The 17,285-nt window shown below is 47.3% G+C and overlaps 1 protein-coding gene across 4 annotated transcripts in view; it reads right to left on the bottom strand.

Moving 5' to 3' along the window:
- Nucleotides 1-17,285, bottom strand: part of ABHD13 (abhydrolase domain containing 13) — a 95,150-nt gene that overhangs the window by 74,432 nt on the left and 3,433 nt on the right. For 2 of the 4 annotated variants that reach the window (XM_068268027.1, XM_068268024.1), the window contains exon 1: nt 6,059-6,134. Coding sequence is in view for 1 of the 4 variants with exons in the window: in XM_068268022.1 (XP_068124123.1) it covers nt 6,059-6,220 (162 nt within the window). In the remaining 3 variants the exon portion in view is untranslated. Of the gene's footprint in view, nt 1-6,058; nt 6,221-17,285 lie in introns of those variants that run through there. The other 2 variants (XM_068268022.1, XM_068268028.1) reach the window with 2 other exon arrangements.

The following is a 17,285-nucleotide window of genomic DNA, read 5'->3' as shown; positions in this document are numbered from 1 at the left end:
TGATTACTCATAATCTAATCCCTGCCATAGTGATATGTTCATCATTGACTAGGGCCTAATGAAAAGGAGGGGGGGGGGGGGGTAAATAAATTAACACAGACAAGGGGAGAACATGACTATACATATAGGGCTTGATTCACAAAGCAGTGCTAACTGTTAGCACGCCTGTGAAAACCCCCTTAGCACGTCTAAACAAGCTTTTCGCGCATAAAACTTTACGCGCGCAAAACTTTATGCGCGTAAAACTTTACGCGCGTACTGCACAGAGCGCAGGGCGCACCGCGCAAAGTGCCCATTAAAGCCTATGGGACTTAGCGCGCGTAAAACTTTGCGCGCGTAAAACTTTGCGCGCGCAAAGTTAGCGCGCGATCTGATTGAGAAATCCGATGCTAACCTACTTAGCACCCTGGTTAGCGTGTCTAAAGACTTTAGACGTGCTAAGTAGGTTAGCACCGCTTTGTGAATCAAGCCCATAGTGTCCTGGCTGAGATCAAAACTGTGGAACAAGCACTGAGATGAGAGAGCTATCCACTATGCCACTGTTACACCTTAGCGAACAGGTTTGATTAAATGAGTTCCTCTTTCCTCCTTGGCTGGAAGAATGTTACAATAAAAAGGGAATCTAAAGTGATAAGAAACGTATGATATAATGAATTGTATGCGTAGTACTGCTAAGAAATAGAACATTAGTAGCACAGAAACCAGTTTCATATTGTTTCCAGTACAGGAAGAGTTAAAAAAGTTCACTTGTCATCTATGTAAAAGCTTCTCTGAGCTCTCAGACCAGTTAAGTAGGCTACAGTGCTGTTTTCTGAGGCACGTATACGTCAAAGAAACAGCGATAGGCAGCTTCAGATAATATTGTACTGCAGGTGAGTTTAAAGGGTCATTGGCCCTGCTCTGTTTCATAGTTTTAACAAACCACTCTGTATTTCATTGCAAATATGATAGACCAGTTTTTACTACCATGTAGTATGAGAGTTTACCTTCAACATCTATTCACAGTATACAAAATCTGTTGACCCTCATATTAAATGGAGGTGGCCATATTTGCCAGTCATAGCCAATCAAAATTGAAGGGGTGTACCAGGTTTAAAGGTGCTTACATACATCCAATTTTGATTGACCAATTTTACCACTTCCGAGTAGTATGAGGACTTACTTACTGACAATCTGTTCATGGCATTCAAAATCTGATGCCTCTGATACTACAATGGAGGTGTCAAAATTAATAATCCTAACATGTATATAGTGCTTTTCTTCTGTTGGACTCAAAGCGCTCAAGAGCCACTCAGGGCACACTCAAAGGGGCCACCCTGCAGTGTTATGAAGTCTTGCCCAAGGACTTATTACTGAATAGGTACTGACCCTAGGAGGATTTGAACCCCTGTTGCCCATGTCGAAGGCATAGCCCTTAACCAGTACACTATTGGTCAGTGATTGGACAATCAAAATTGGATGTGTGTATGCACACTGATTCTCTGTGATGTTTTTATTGCTGTGCGTGTCCTTGCTGGAGATTACTCTTCATACACAGAATGGAAATTCTTCTCTTCATAGTTGTCACTGAAACGGGAATTGAGGATAATTGTATTGGCAACACCCATTTCAGTGACAACTGTAACATTTTAAAATCAATCTCATTTTCTATGACAGTGGCAACAGTCAGTGGAATTGGGAGAGTGGAGAGGAAGTCTCTCCAGAGGGAACAGAGAAAACAAGAACACTTGACAGAGGTTGAAAAGCTTTGCTTGTCAATCCAAATCAAAACTAAGCACACGTGTGGCACAAATGTTGACGAAACTTCCCCCAACAATCCAGTAAGGAGGCTGCTAAAAAGATAAAGATGGGTGATAAATACAACTTGAAGTCTTAATTTGCTAGTTTGTAGGTCTCGTCCCAGTCCCTATTGCCTACAAAGTCAGAAGCATGTCAGTCCATCAACTGTATACGTAAACCTCAGCGCTATTCAATTGCCCCAATCCTTCTCCCGCAGCCTGCAGACACCCAGTGCTCAACAAAGATATACAGTGTCCGCCACCATAGGACAAAACAATATGCCAGGCTCAGTAGGATTTTGTTCACAGGGGGTAAAACATTTTTTTTTATTTCACACAATGGTAAAATTATAAACAAAACAACTTACATTGTGGGCCCATGCACACTGGACCCACTTGCATAGAGATTGCTCATAAGGTTCTTGCACTGAATAAAAATTCTAAGGATATATCCCGATGACGGCATAGAGCCGAAACCTGGTAGGGAAGGAGAGACGGGCTAACTCCAAACACATCATCCTTAAGTAATAAGGTGCACTTAGAATTTTTATTCAGTGCAAGAACCTTATGAGCGATCTCTATGCAAGTGGGTCCAGTGTGCATGGGCCCAAAATGTAAGTTGTTTTGTTTATAATTTTACCATTGTGTGAAATAAAAAAAAGGTTTTACCCCCTGTGAACAAAATCCTACTGAGCCTGGCATATTGTTTTGTCCTATGGTGGCGGACACTGTATATCTTTGTTGAGCACTGGGTGTCTGCAGGCTGCGGGAGAAGGATTGGGGCGATTGAATAGCGCTGAGGTTTACATATACAGTTTATGCAGCTCCACTTTGGATTGGAACTACCTCTGGCAGCTCGATTTATTGCACCTACGAGTAGCCCTTGATAAAATCCTTTTGCATGTCAGTCCATCAACAAGCATGTACATAAAAAGTCACGTCACTCAAAGCCAGAGGTTTGTGTGATGGGAAGCTTACCTAGTAATAAGTGATGCTCTGCACGCTACTGATAATAAGGTAAGTGGAAACCTTAACACACATGGATCAGTATTTTAAGTGTTAATTCACTAAAGAAGCTTGCCTTATTAAAGAGACTCTGTAACAAAATCTTCAGCCTTAGTACTTCTATCCTATAAGTTCCTTTGCCTGTTCTAATGTGCTCTGGCTTACTGCAGCCTTTCCTAATTGCATTGTCTCTGTAATAAATCTTGTCTCCTTTCCTCTGTCGTGTCTGTCTGGCTAAGGCTTGAATGTGTGGAATGTGCAGGGCTGCTTGTGATTGGATAGAAGCGACACATCCCCTCTGCAGGCCCCCTGCAAGGCTCTGTATGACTCACACACTCTGCTTATGTGAGCCTATCATAAGCTGGTTAGTTTGTTTGTAAACACTGCCTAAAACTGGCAATTACAAGCCAGGATTGCAGCAGAGAGTGGCAGAAACAGCACAGAGGGGCCCAGAAGAACATAATGAATAGAATGGTATGCTTTTTGCTGTAAAAATGTTAGAGTAACGATTCTCTTTAAGGTGTAGTGATAGGTTTTCAGTGAGAAATCAAGAGTATTATCTTATCACTCCAGTCCTTAAGTTATCACCTCTGTAGTTATTTTCACATGTAGTTGATAGGGAGCAGAGGAGAACAGGCAGGCAGGATGAAGCTCTGCCCCTCCTGCTGCCTCCTCTGCCAGCATGATTACGAAAGAAAGAAAGAAAGAAAGAAAGAAAGAAAGAAAGAAAGAAAGAAAGAAAGAAAGAAAGAAAGAAAGAAAGAAAGAAAGAAAGAAAGAAAGAAAGAAAGAAAGAAAGAAAGAAAGAAAGAAAGAAAGAAAGAAAGAAAGAAAGAAAGAAAGAAAGAAAGAAAGAAAGAAAGAAAGAAAGAAAAGAAAAGAAAGAAACTTAGTGTGGTTGTGTGTCTGTGTGGCCCTGTATACAAACTTATGATGTCTCTCTCTACCTCCCGCTCTGTGTGCCTGCTGTGTATTTCTATCTATAGAGTCCCCTTTAGTATAAAATACTTGCAGGCGATAATTTAAGGATTCAAACATTATCTTTATAAATCGCTCCTTAACCTCCCTGGCGGTTTGTTAAAATCCGCCAGGGGGCAGCAAATACCTTTTTTTTATTTTTTTTTCATGTAGCGAGACAATGTCTCGCTACATAATAGCCGCTGCTGAGCGGCATCCCCCCAGCCCCTCCGATCGCCGCCGGCGAACGGAGATCAAGAGATCTCGTTCAAAGAACGGGATCTCTTGGAGGGCTTCCCCCGTCGCCATGGCGACGGGGCGGGATGACGTCATCGACGTCGTGATGTCAAAGGGGAATCCGATCCACCCCCCGGCGCTGCCTGGCACTGATTGGCCAGGCAGCGCACGGGGTCTGGGGGGGGCGGCTGCGGCGACGGGTATAGCGGCGGATCGGGGGGCAGCGGCGGCGATCGGAGGTTACACGCAGCTAGCAAAGTGCTAGCTGCGTGTAACAACAAAAAAAAATTATGCAAATCGGCCCAGCGGGGCCTGAGCGGTGCCTCCCGGCGGCATAGCCCACTATCACCAGCCTTTGTTACTATACCGTGCCCCCCCAGGCCCCCTCTGCTCTCTGCTGCCCCGCCCCCCCCCCCAAAAAAAAAACCAACAACACTGTGCTAGCGACATGCAGCGTGTCGCTAGCAGGCTGTTCACATCCAGGCTGTCATTTACCAGCGCTTCCCCGCCTCCTCTATCTGGCTGCTCCTTGCCTGCGTCCCTTCCCTCCAATCAGCTTACAGAGGTGGGGAGGGAAGGGACGCAGGCGAGGAGCGGCGTTATAGAGGAGGTGGGGGAATCAGAGGACAGTGACAGTCTAGATGTAAACAGCCTGCTAGCGACATGCTGCTTTTTTAGGGGGGGTGGCGACACGGTATAGTAACAGAGGCTGGTGATAGTATGCCAACCAGTCTCTGTGTCCTAATAGCATTCTTAAAACCCACCTCGGGTTCTCTTTAAAAAGACAGAATCCTTATTTTAAGGATTACATAAGGTAAATGGCTTAGTGAATCCTAAATGGTGATAATTCTTGGATCTTTTTACTGTTATTAAGAAACAGGAGATAAGCTTACTAAATTGTGGCCAATGTATCATATCCAAGATGGCGCCGGACTCGGACGCCGCGGCCACAGGGCTCCAGCCCAAGGCCATGGACCAGGCCGCAGCCACCAGAGCCTCTACACCAAAGGTACATAAGGGGTACCAGAGGCTATATGCTCCATCATCAAGCTGGGTGCCCACAGCCCCTCTGTTGGACCTTATACTGCCAGACTGACCGACCGCACTGACTAAACCACAGTAATGGCTAATGCCCAGCCACTGGGACATGCAACCAGGCCACCAGCCAGCTACGGCACTGCCGCAACCCGCAGGGACTTTCTTTTTTTTTTTTTTCTCTCCCTTTCTTCTCTACTATCTCTGTACACTACTTTTTCCATAGGCATTCTGGGGGGGCATCCGAATAGCTGCAGAGCTGTTGAGCGCTGCAGAGAAGGTAGCGGCTCCACTCACATAGCACTTGGATGTCCCCTCTGGACCGTCCACTATGTAACTATGTAACGAATTATTATGTCCCATGCACTGTGTACTCACTACTAAATGTAATGTACATTACTGCTTGTGTTTTGCTGTACCATCACCAACCCTGTATGTGCCAAAAATAATTCCGGGTACAACCCGTTGTACTTAGCTAAATAAATTCTGATTCTGATGTAGAATTGCTGTGGTGCTGAAGCAGCACTGGGTGGCATTCACGGGACATGCCGGGACAAGGTCCTCCAGCACCCAAGGCCGAGACATCAAAGTGCGTCCCTCCATCTTTCCCACCCCAGCCGTCACACACTGATTGCTATTAGACTACGAGGCGCCCCAGGGGCCACAACACCTTAATCTCTAGTTATCTGGCTTGCAGTCACTACCATGTACCCCCTTTTCCTATCTCTTTCTGCTTCAAACACAAAAGGGGAATGATAGCTGAGCGAGTTGTGCAACCCCTTCTAAACTGTGCCCTGAGGCTGGAGCCTCTCTCGCCTCTGCCTTGGCCCGGCCCTGGTGTCATTTCAACACCAGCCACAATGTTAAATAACCTTCAAAGGAAGTTTGAGGCCAGAGGAAAGTAGAGGGTGGCATTACTGATGCCCATTCAAAGAATACAGCCTACCTAGCTGCTGTGCTCACCATATGCCTCTAATACTGTCTAAAAACACTGAACATTATCTCATTGGTGCCCAATTGCATAAGCACTTTGTTTCAAAACATACCTGTTGTATAAATCTTCAGAATGGAAAAGTTACTAGTCCACAGCAATAACCTCTCAGTGCAGCTATTCAGCTGTCTGTGGCTGCAGTGATCTTTCCAAAGAGTTGTAGGCCCTCCAGCCTCACATGAATCAACAGCCACTTCTCCGGAGCAATTAACAGGACCTGTATGAAGGGAAGCAATAAGGATTATGATGATGTTTTAGATAGGCACCTATAATTTATTTCACATACTGCTGTGTAAAGGGGGGGGGGGGGGGGGGGTGGGGCGGGGCGGGAATGACACCAAGTGGTATGTGTGTGACGTTACGCGGCAGGCGGGGAAGCGCCTGCACAATGGAATTGGCCATCGCTCGGCCAAGTTGATCCGCCAAATGGATTCCTTGTGGAGCAGTAATCGGGGGGATACTATAAACATGCCAGACTTATCATGTATGTGTGCGTAGGTTACAGGACAACTAATATGAGAAGCATATGGAGGCTGACATATTTTTTTTTTTTTTAACAATACCAGTTGCCTGGCAGCCCTGCTGATCTGTTTGGCTGCAGTAGTGTCTGAATAACACCAGAAACAAGCATGCAGCTAATCTTGTCAGATATGACAATATCAGAAACACATGATCTGCTGCATGCTTGTTCAGGGTTTGTGGCTAAAAAAGTATAAGAGGCAGAAGATCAGCAGGATGGCCATGCAACTGGTATTGCTTAAAAGGAAATAAATATGGCAGCCTCCATAGCCCTCTTGATACAGTTGTCCTTTAAAAGAGAACCCAAGGTGGGGTTCTGACAATGCTATCCGCATACAGAGGCTGGGTCTGCCTATACTGCCCAGCCTCTGTTGCTATCCAGATCCCCCTTAAGCTCCCCCCCATGCTCTGCTATCCCCCATAAATCACAGCTGCACTGTGCGGGCTGTGTTTACCTTTGTACTGTCAGTGTCGGTGCTCCCCCCGCCTCCTGCATAGCTCCGGTCCACGCCCGCATCCCTTCCCTCAAATCAGCGGGGAGGGAAGGGACGCAGGCAGGGACCGGAGCTATGCAGGAGGCGGGGTGGGGGGAGGGCCGAGGCTGACAGTACATAGGTAAACACAGCCCGCTGCGACACGCTGTGTGTCAACAGCGCGGCTGTGATTTATGGGGGATAGCAGAGCGCAGGGGGGCTTAGGGGGGATCTGGATAGCAACAGAGGCTGGGCAGTATAGGCAGACACAGCCTCTGTATGCGAATAGCATTGTCAAAACCCCACCTGGGGTTCTCTTTAAGGCCTCATGTAGTTTGAGTGTATAACATCCTTTGCTCCTCACCAAGAGACCGATTAGTTTTTTTTTTCCCCCAGAGTTCAAGATCATGATATAACATGTGAGTTGAACGACAATATGTTTTAGACGAGGCTATGATATTACCATCTACTGTCTAGAGTTATTTGGGAAGTACATAGGTAGAAAAAAAACCCAGTCTTGTAAAAGTAATACCTTTTAATGGCTAACTGATAAAGTTAAATGATGCAAGCTTTCTGGGATCTAGCCCTCTTCAGGTTTATTTCCAGATGTTAGCTGAATGCAAGTATATAGTAAACACGAAGATGACAGTTGTGCTGGTTACTTGTTAGCAGTTAGAGGTCAGGTGATCAGCAGGCTGGAGCCAGCGAGCTCATGCAAGCTTACATGAAATCTAGCAGGTTTCTGAAGATCATGAAGCCAAGTCAATCATGTTACATAATAGGGCTGCACGATTTCTCGGTTTTAAACCGAAACCGCGGTTCCTGTGAAGACGATCTGGGGATCGTCTGTATCCGGCGGTTTTCGGTTTTAAATGAGCGGGGCGGGAGAGGCGCGTCTAGTGCAGAGCGGCACACAATTCTAGCTAGGTACGCCGTACGGCACTCGTTGGGCGGATCCAGTGGCAGAAGCAGTGCATATATATGATGCTAATGAGCCGGGCAGCGGAGGGGGGAGAGTCCAGTCCGGAGCGGCGCTTCACACACAGCTTCTCCAATCGCTGGATAGCAATGGAATGACGGAGGCGGTAGGCGGAGCTGTACGCTCTAGTACAGCTCCGCCTACCGCTGCCGTCATACCATCGCTATCCAGCGATTGGAGAAGCTGTGTGTGAAGCGCCGCTCTGGACTGGACTCGCCTCCCTCCGCTGCCCGGCTCATTATCATCAGATATATGCACTGCTTCTGCCACTGGATCCGCCCATCGAGTCCCGTACAGCGTACCTAGCTATTCATACTGGGCACTATACTAGCTATACTGGGGCACTATACTAGGGCGCTATACTAGCTCTACTGGGGCACTATACTAGCTCTACTGGGGCACTATACTAGGGCGCTATACTAGCTCTACTGGGGCACTATACTAGCTCTACTGGGGCACTATACTAGGGCGCTATACTAGCTACACTGGGGCACCATGCTAGCTACACTGGGGCACCATGCTAGCTACACTGGGGCACCATGCTAGCTACACTGGGGCACCATGCTAGCTACACTGGGGCACCATGCTAGCTACACTGGGGCACCATGCTAGCTACACTGGGGCACCATGCTAGCTACACTGGGGCACCATGCTAGCTACACTGGGGCACCATGCTAGCTACACTGGGGCACCATGCTAGCTACACTGGGGCACCATGCTAGCTACACTGGGGCACCATGCTAGCTACACTGGGGCACCATGCTAGCTACACTGGGGCACCATGCTAGCTACACTGGGGCACCATGCTAGCTACACTGGGGCACCATGCTAGCTACACTGGGGCACCATGCTAGCTACACTGGGGCACCATGCTAGCTACACTGGGGCACCATGCTAGCTACACTGGGGCACCATGCTAGCTACACTGGGGCACCATGCTAGCTACACTGGGGCACCATGCTAGCTACACTGGGGCACCATGCTAGCTACACTGGGGCACCATGCTAGCTACACTGGGGCACCATGCTAGCTACACTGGGGCACCATGCTAGCTACACTGGGGCACCATGCTAGCTACACTGGGGCACCATGCTAGCTACACTGGGGCACCATGCTAGCTACACTGGGGCACCATGCTAGCTACACTGGGGCACCATGCTAGCTACACTGGGGCACCATGCTAGCTACACTGGGGCACCATGCTAGCTACACTGGGGCACCATGCTAGCTACACTGGGGCACCATGCTAGCTACACTGGGGCACCATGCTAGCTACACTGGGGCACCATGCTAGCTACACTGGGGCACCATGCTAGCTACACTGGGGCACCATGCTAGCTACACTGGGGCACCATGCTAGCTATACTGGGGCACCATGCTAGCTATACTGGGGCACCATGCTAGCTATACTGGGGCACCATGCTAGCTATACTGGGGCACCATGCTAGCTATACTGGGGCACCATGCTAGCTATACTGGGGCACCATGCTAGCTATACTGGGGCACCATGCTAGCTATACTGGGGCACCATGCTAGCTATACTGGGGCACCATGCTAGCTATACTGGGGCACCATACTAGCTATACTGGGGCACTATACTAGCTATACTGGGGCACTTAGCTATACTGGGGCACTATACTAGCTATACTGGGGCACTATACTAGCTATACTGGGGCACTATACTGGGACACTATACTAGCCATACTGGGGCAACTAAACTCCCTGTACTGGGGCAACTATGCTAGCTATGGCGCCACACCCAAGCCCCCCCTCCCCCCAAAACCCGCTGTGCACGGCACTGTACACTACACTAGGATGCACCCCCCGCGGTCCCCAGAGAAAAAATTTGGTCAAAGTGGTCCCTGGGCCGGAAAAGGTTGGGGACCCCTGCCGGACGCCACAGTCCACACACTATTGTTCAAGCTCAGGGGTACATTGTGAATTTAGTGCTAAAGCTTGTTTTGGAAAAAATCGTGAAAAAGAAAATCGAAATCACAATTTTTGACAGAAAAATCGCAATTTCAATTTTTACTCAAAATCGTGCAGCCCTATTACATAAGGAGTCATGAATATCATTATCCCATTCCAATATTGGGAAATATACAAACATTAATGCCTACTTTTTCCATATAATCATTTCTGATTGTTAGAGATTCAAGATTTGAGCACCTTATTGTCATTGTGTAACACAACAAAATTACTTTTCATAACAGCCCCACGGTGCATATAGGGAACATAGTGATGGTAACAAAGATAGCAGACGAACGACACCTCATATTCTTGTTCCTACCACTGGTCAGTATACACACACTATTTTAATTCGGGGGTACCACGTATCTGAGTACTCTTTATGTCTATGATTTTATAGTTCATGTATCCTTACTAAAGTGGTCTACACTTAGTACTGCTTTTTTTTAATCATTTTTATGATATATCATCGATCTTACACTGACGCTATCTGGAGGAGGATTTTATGCAGTTAAAGATTGGAACAGTTCTGAGACCACTGTGAGCAAAATTTTCCGTCTGGACCGATCGACTAAATTGACCAATGTCAGATGGAAATTGGTAAACTTCTGCATTAACGATTTCACAGCAAATTTGATAACCGTGATCCAATCTTCTGTAGATTGATGGGAAATTGAAGTAGTGTATGGATACCTTTAGAGGCAGAGGATCAGCAGAATTGCCAGGCAACTAGTATTATTATTATTGGTTTATAAAGCGCCAATATATTCCGTGGCGCTGTACAAAGTAGGAAAACAACAAGGGGTACATAATGATACAGACAATGTTATACATCAAATACGGACACTGGTACAAAATACAGAACAGGTGATTACAAGGACAGATGTAACATAATGACTAAAATGTATAACAGTGCAAGCTATAAAATGCATAACAAATTTCAAGACATAAAAGGGTGAAAGAGTCCTGCCCTTGCGAGCTTACAATATAAAGGTATTGCTAATAAGAAAATAAATATTACAGCCTCCATATACCTCTTACTTCAGTTGTCCTTTACAGGGACCTGAGCTCTATAATTGAACAAGAAAACAAGGGAGGTTCGTTAATGGAGTGGCCATTTACTTACAGGGGGAAGGTCTCTAGCGCCCCCTGCCCCCATTAACACAACTACACCTACTGGCTGGGAGATGTAGTCACATTAATCGATTACATGTGCAACATTGCCATGGATGTTCTGAACTGCAGTTCTGTGGCACATAAATATAGCAAGATGAAGGCACGTGGACCGATGGGGAGGGTAGATTGCAGGACACGGACGGACACACACACACACACACACACACACACACACACACACACACACACACACACACACACACACACAATTATTCATACCCCTGGCAAATTTTTACTTGAAGTTACTTTTATTCAACCAGCAAGTACTTTTTTGACAGGTAATGACATAGGTGTCTCCCAAAAGATAATAAGATGTTGTACAAGAGGAATTATTGTGGAAAAAAACATTTCTCAGCTTTTATTTACATTTATGCAAAAAGTGTCCAGTCCAAAATTATTCATACCCTTCGCAATAATCAATAGAAAAGCCTTTATTGGCTATTACAGCAATCAAACGCTTCCTATAATTGCAGACCAGCTTTTTGCATGTCTTCACGGGTATTTTTGCCCATTCATCTTTAGCAATGAGCTCCAAATCTTTCAGGTTGGAGTGTCTTCTTGCCATCACTCTGATCTTTAGCTCCCGCCACAGATTCTCAATTGGATTCAAGTCAGGACTCTGGCTGAGCCACTCCAAATCGTTAATGTTGTCTGCTAACCATTTCTTCACCACTTTTGCTGTGTGTTTTGGGCCATAGTCATGCTCAAATGTCCATTGGTGGCCAAGGCCAAGTTTCTCTGCAGACTACCCGTTGTGTTCCCACTCCCGCGATCGCGGGCGTTTTGCGATAATCGCATTATCCGCATCGTTTTGGTTGCAATTCTTGAGTGATCGCGATTAGCATGTATAGAACTGCTAATTGCAATCGCGCCCTGTGTCCAGTGTTAAATCGCAGCACAATTACTCCCACAAGTTTAGATGTGAACAGGGCCTTACTATGATCACCTTCCCTGGTCCATTGGCTGAAAAAATAACCCCAAAGAATTAGGTTCCTACTTCCTACCACCATGTTGGACAGTGGGGATGGTGTTCTTTGGGTTGAAGGCTTTTTTTTTTTTTTTTTTACGCCAAATGAAGGAAACATCATTGTGACCAAACAATTCAATTTTCGTTCCACAAAAGACCAGAAGTCATCTTCTTTGTCTAGATGAGCATTTACAAAGGCAAAGCTAGCTTTTGTGTGCCTTATCTAGAGAAGTAGTGTCCTTGTTCTGCATCAGTGGAACCCAGCAGTGTGCCGTGTCTGTTGGATTGTCTGCCTTGAGACATTGCCACCAGGAGAGCCCACCAGAATGGCCTTGGTGGTGATCCTTGGATTCTTTATCACCTCTCTCACTATCCTCCTGGCCGCACAGGTGTCACGTTTGGCTTCCGACCACGTCCTCTTAGATTTTCCACAGTGCAGAACATCTTGTATTTTTTAATAATACTTTGCACTGTAGCCACTGGAACTGAAAAACATTTAGAAATGGCCTTGTAGCCCTTTCCTGACTCGTGAGCAGGCACAATGCCCAGCCGCAGGTTCTCACTGAGCTCTTTTGTCTTAGCCAAGACTGTCCACAAACCAACTGCAGAGAGCTGCTGTTTTTCACCTGTTGAATGAATTAAAACAGCTGTTCCCAATTAATCAGGGTAATTCGGATGCTTTAGAACAGCTTGGTCTATTTGGAATGGTATAGAACTTTGGATTTTCCCACAGACTGTGATAGTTTACGAAGGGTATGAATAATTTTGGACTGGACGCTTTTTGCTCAAATTTAAATAAAAATTGAGAAATGTTTTTTTTCCTACAATAACGCCTTTTGTACATTGTCTTATCTTTTGTGAGACACCTATGTCCTTTCCCATCAAAAAAATTACTTGCTGGTTGAATAAAAGTAACTTTAAAGGGAAGGTTCACGGTCCACTAAAAAAAAAAAAAAAAAAAATCCACTTACCTAGGGCTTCCTCCAGCCCGTGGCAGGCAGAACTACTGCGCCTGCGCAGTACAGCCCGGAGGACGGCCGATGACGACAGCGCGCACGCGTGAGACTCGCCCGAGGTAAGTGGATTAGCATTTTTTTTTTTAGTGGACCGTGAACCTTTCCTTTAAAGGAGTTGTCAGGCAAAATGGAGGGCGCTCTGTACTGCGCCATCGGCGCTGTCAATCACCGCCACGTGGGCCGGAGCAGACTGCGCAGGCGCAGAACTACTGCGCCTGCGCAGTCCGCTCCGGCCCACGTGGCGGTGATTGACAGCGCCGATCGCTCTGACGTCATCGCCGGGGACTGGGTCGGAGCTCCGCAAACGGCTGCGGGAAGAGCTGCGGCGAGGGAGGTCCTGGGAGCTTGGGGCTGGAGGAAGCCCCCGGTAAGTAGTGTTTATTTTATTTAATTTTGCCTGACAAATCATTTAAGTCGAAATTTGCCAGGGGTGTGAATAATTATGGGCAGCACTGTACACATTACTTTTGGTGTACTGGACACCTAGTGGCCAAAAAGTAAAAAGAGATGTTAAATACATTAAAGAGGAACTGTAACGACAAAACGGCCCCTGGGGGGTACTCACCTCGGGTGGGGGAAGCCTCAGGATCCTAATGAGGCTTCCCACGCCGTCCTGAGTCCCTCGGGGGTCTCGCTGTAGCCCTCCGTACAGCCGTGACGCAATATTTACCTTCCTGGCTCCTGCGCAGGCGCTCTGATGGCTGTCGGCGCCGAAGTAGGCGGAAATACCCGATCGCCGTCGGGTCTGCTCTACTGCGCAGGCGCAAGTTTCCGGCGCCTGTGCAGTAGAGCGGACCCGACGGAGATCGGGTATTTCCGTCTATTTCCGTGCCGAAAGTCGCCACAGCGCCCCCGCTGGAGCCAGCAAAGGTAAATATTGAAGCTACAGTCGGCTCTGTCGCCGGCTGTTCGGAGGGCTGCAGCGAGACCCCCGTGGGACAGAGGACGGCGTGGGAAGCCTCATTAGGATCCGGAGGCTTCCCCCACCCGAGGTGAGTACCCCCCAGGGGAGGTTTTTGTTGTTACAGAGTCTCTTTAACCACTTAAGGACCGCCCCCAGCCGATGGGCGGCGGCAAAGTCCGGGCCCAAACGACCGCAATACGCCCATCGGCGGGGGCGGCTGCGGGAGTGGCTATGCGGCGATCGCATCATTTGTGACGCGATCAGCCGCCGGGGACTGGCTCCGCCCACCGCTCGCTGTAACCCGCCGTCCGTTCGGAAGCGCCGGCGGGTTACTAGCTGCCCGATCGCCGCACGGAAAGTGTATAATAGGCTTTGTAATGTATACAAAGCCTATTATACTGGCTGCCTCCTGCCCTGGTGGTCCCAGTGTCCGAGGGACCACCAGGGCAGGCTGCAGCCACCCTAGTCTGCACCCAAGCACACTGATTTCCCCCCCCCTGCCCCCTGATCGCCCACAGCACCCCTCAGATCCCCCCCCTGCCCACCCCCCAGACCACTGTTTGCACCCAATCACCCCCCTAATCACCCATCAATCACTCCCTGTCACTATCTGTCAACGCTATTTTTTTTTTTAGTCCCTAATCTGCCCCCTACTCCCTCCTGATCACCCCCCCACCCCTCAGATTCTCCCCAGACCCCCCCCCCCCCCCGTGTACTGTATGCATCTATCCCCCCTGATCACCCGTCAATCACCCGTCAATCACCCCCAGTCACTGCCACCCATCAATCACCCCCTGGCACTGCCACCCATCAATCAGCCCCTAACCTGCCCCTTGCGGGCAATCTGATCACCCACCCACACCAATAGATCGCCCGCAGGTCCGACATCAGATCACCTCCCAAGTGCAGTGTTTACATCTCTTCTCTCCTCTAAACACCCACTAATCACCCATCAATCACCCCCTATCACCACCTGTCACTGTTACCCATCAGATTAGACCCTAATCTGCCCCTAGGGCACCCAATCACCCGCCCACACCTCAGAACGCCCTCAGACCCCAGCCCTGATCACCTCGCCAGTGCATTGCTTGCATCTATTTCCCCCCTCTAATCACACCTTGAGACACCAATCAATCACCTCCTGTCACCCCCTAGCACACCTACCCATCAGATCAGGCCCTAATTTGCCCCGTGTGGGCTCCTGATCACTCGGCCAAACCCTCAGATCCCCCTCAGACCCCCTTCCGATCACCTCCCCAGTGCATTGATTGCATCTATTTTCCCCTCTAACCGCCCCCTGAGACACCCATCAATCACCTCCTGTCACCCCCCTAGCACTCCTATCCATCAGAACAGGCCCAATACATCCTGTCATTTAAGAGGCCACCCTGCTTATGACCGGTTCCACAAAATTTGCCCCCTCATAGACCACCTGTCATCAAAATTTGCAGATGCTTATACCCCTGAACAGTCATTTTGAGGCATTTGTTTTCTAGACTACTCCTCGCGGTTTAGGGCCCCTAAAATGCCAGGGCAGTATAGGAACCCCACAAGTGACCCCATTTTAAAAAGAAGACACCCCAAGGTATTCTGTTAGGTGTATGATGAGTTCATAGATTTTATTTTTTGTCAAAAGTTAGCGGAAATTGGATTTTTATTGTTTTTTTCACAAAGTGTCATTTTTCACTAACTTGTGACAAAAAATAAAATCTTCTACGAACTCACCATACCCCTAACGGAATACCTTGGGGTGTCTTCTTTCTAAAATGGGGTCACTTGTGGGGTTCCTATACTGCCCTGGCATTTTAGGGGCCCTAAACCGTGAGAAGTAGTCTAGAAAAATGCCTCAAAATGACCTGTGAATAGGACGTTGGGCCCCTTAGCGCACCTAGGCTGCAAAAAAGTGTCACACATGTGGTATCGCCATACTCAGGAGAAGTAGTATAATGTGTTTTGTGGTGTATTTTTACACATACCCATGCTGGGTGGGAGAAATCTCTCTGTAAATGGACAATTGTAAGTAAAAAAAAAATCAAAAATGTGTCATTTACAGAGATATTTCTCCCACCCAGCATGGTTATATGTAAAAATGCACCACAAAACACATTATACTACTTCTTCTGAGTACGGCGATACCACATGTGTGACACTTTTTTGCAGCCTAACTGTGCTAAGGGGCCCAAAGTCCAATGAGTACCTTTAGGATTTCACAGGTCATTTTGAGACATTTGGGTTCAAGACTACTCCTCACGGTTTAGGGCCCCTAAAATGCCAGGGCAGTATAGGAACCCCACAAGTGACCCCATTTTGGAAAGACTACACCCCAAGGTATTCCGTTAAAAGTACGGTGAGTTCATAGAAGATTTTATTTTTTGTCACAAGTTAGCGGAAATTGATATGTATTGTTTTTTTTTCACAAAGTGTCATTTTCCGCCAACTTGTGACAAAAAAAAAAATCTTCTATGAACTCGCCATACACCTAACGGAATATCTTGGGGTGTCTTCTTTCTAAAATGGGGTCACTTGTGGGGTTCCTATACTGCCCTGGCATTTTAGGGGCCCTAAACCGTGAGGAGTAGTCTAGAAAACAAATGCCTCAAAATGACCTGTGAATAGGACGTTGGGCCCCTTAGCGCACCTAGGCTGCAAAAAAGTGTCACATGTGGTATCGCCGTACTCAGAAGAAGTAGTATAATGTGTTTTGGGGTGTATTTTTATACATACCCATGCTGGGTGGGAGAAATCTCTCTGTAAATGGACAATTGTGTGTAAAAAAAAAGTCAAATAATTGTCATTTACAGAGATATTTCTCCCACCCAGCATGGGTATGTGTAAAAATACACCCCAAAACACAATACTTCTCCCGAGTACGGCGATACCACATGTGTGGCACTTTTTTGCACCCTAACTGCGCTAAGGGGCCCAAAGTCCAATGAGTACCTTTAGGATTTCACAGGTCATTTTGCGACATTTGGTTTCAAGACTACTCCTCACGGTTTAGGGCCCCTAAAATGCCAGGGCAGTATAGGAATCCCACAAATGACCCCATTTTAGAAAGAAGACACCCCAAGGTATTCCGTTAGAAGTACGGTGAGTTCATAGAAGATTTTATTTTTTGTCACAAGTTAGCGGAAAATGACACTTTGTGAAAAAAAAAATTAAAATCAATTTCTGCTAACTTGTGACAAAAAAAAAAAAAATCTTCTATGAACTCACCATACTCCTAACGGAATACCTTGGGGTGTCTTCTTTCTAAAATAGGGGAATTTGTGGGGTTCCT

This window comes from Hyperolius riggenbachi, chromosome 2 (assembly GCF_040937935.1).
Source record: "Hyperolius riggenbachi isolate aHypRig1 chromosome 2, aHypRig1.pri, whole genome shotgun sequence".
Taxonomy (NCBI): domain Eukaryota; kingdom Metazoa; phylum Chordata; class Amphibia; order Anura; family Hyperoliidae; genus Hyperolius; species Hyperolius riggenbachi.
The sequence above is the reverse complement of the archived record's forward strand: the minus strand, read 5'-3'. Positions and strand labels throughout refer to the sequence as shown.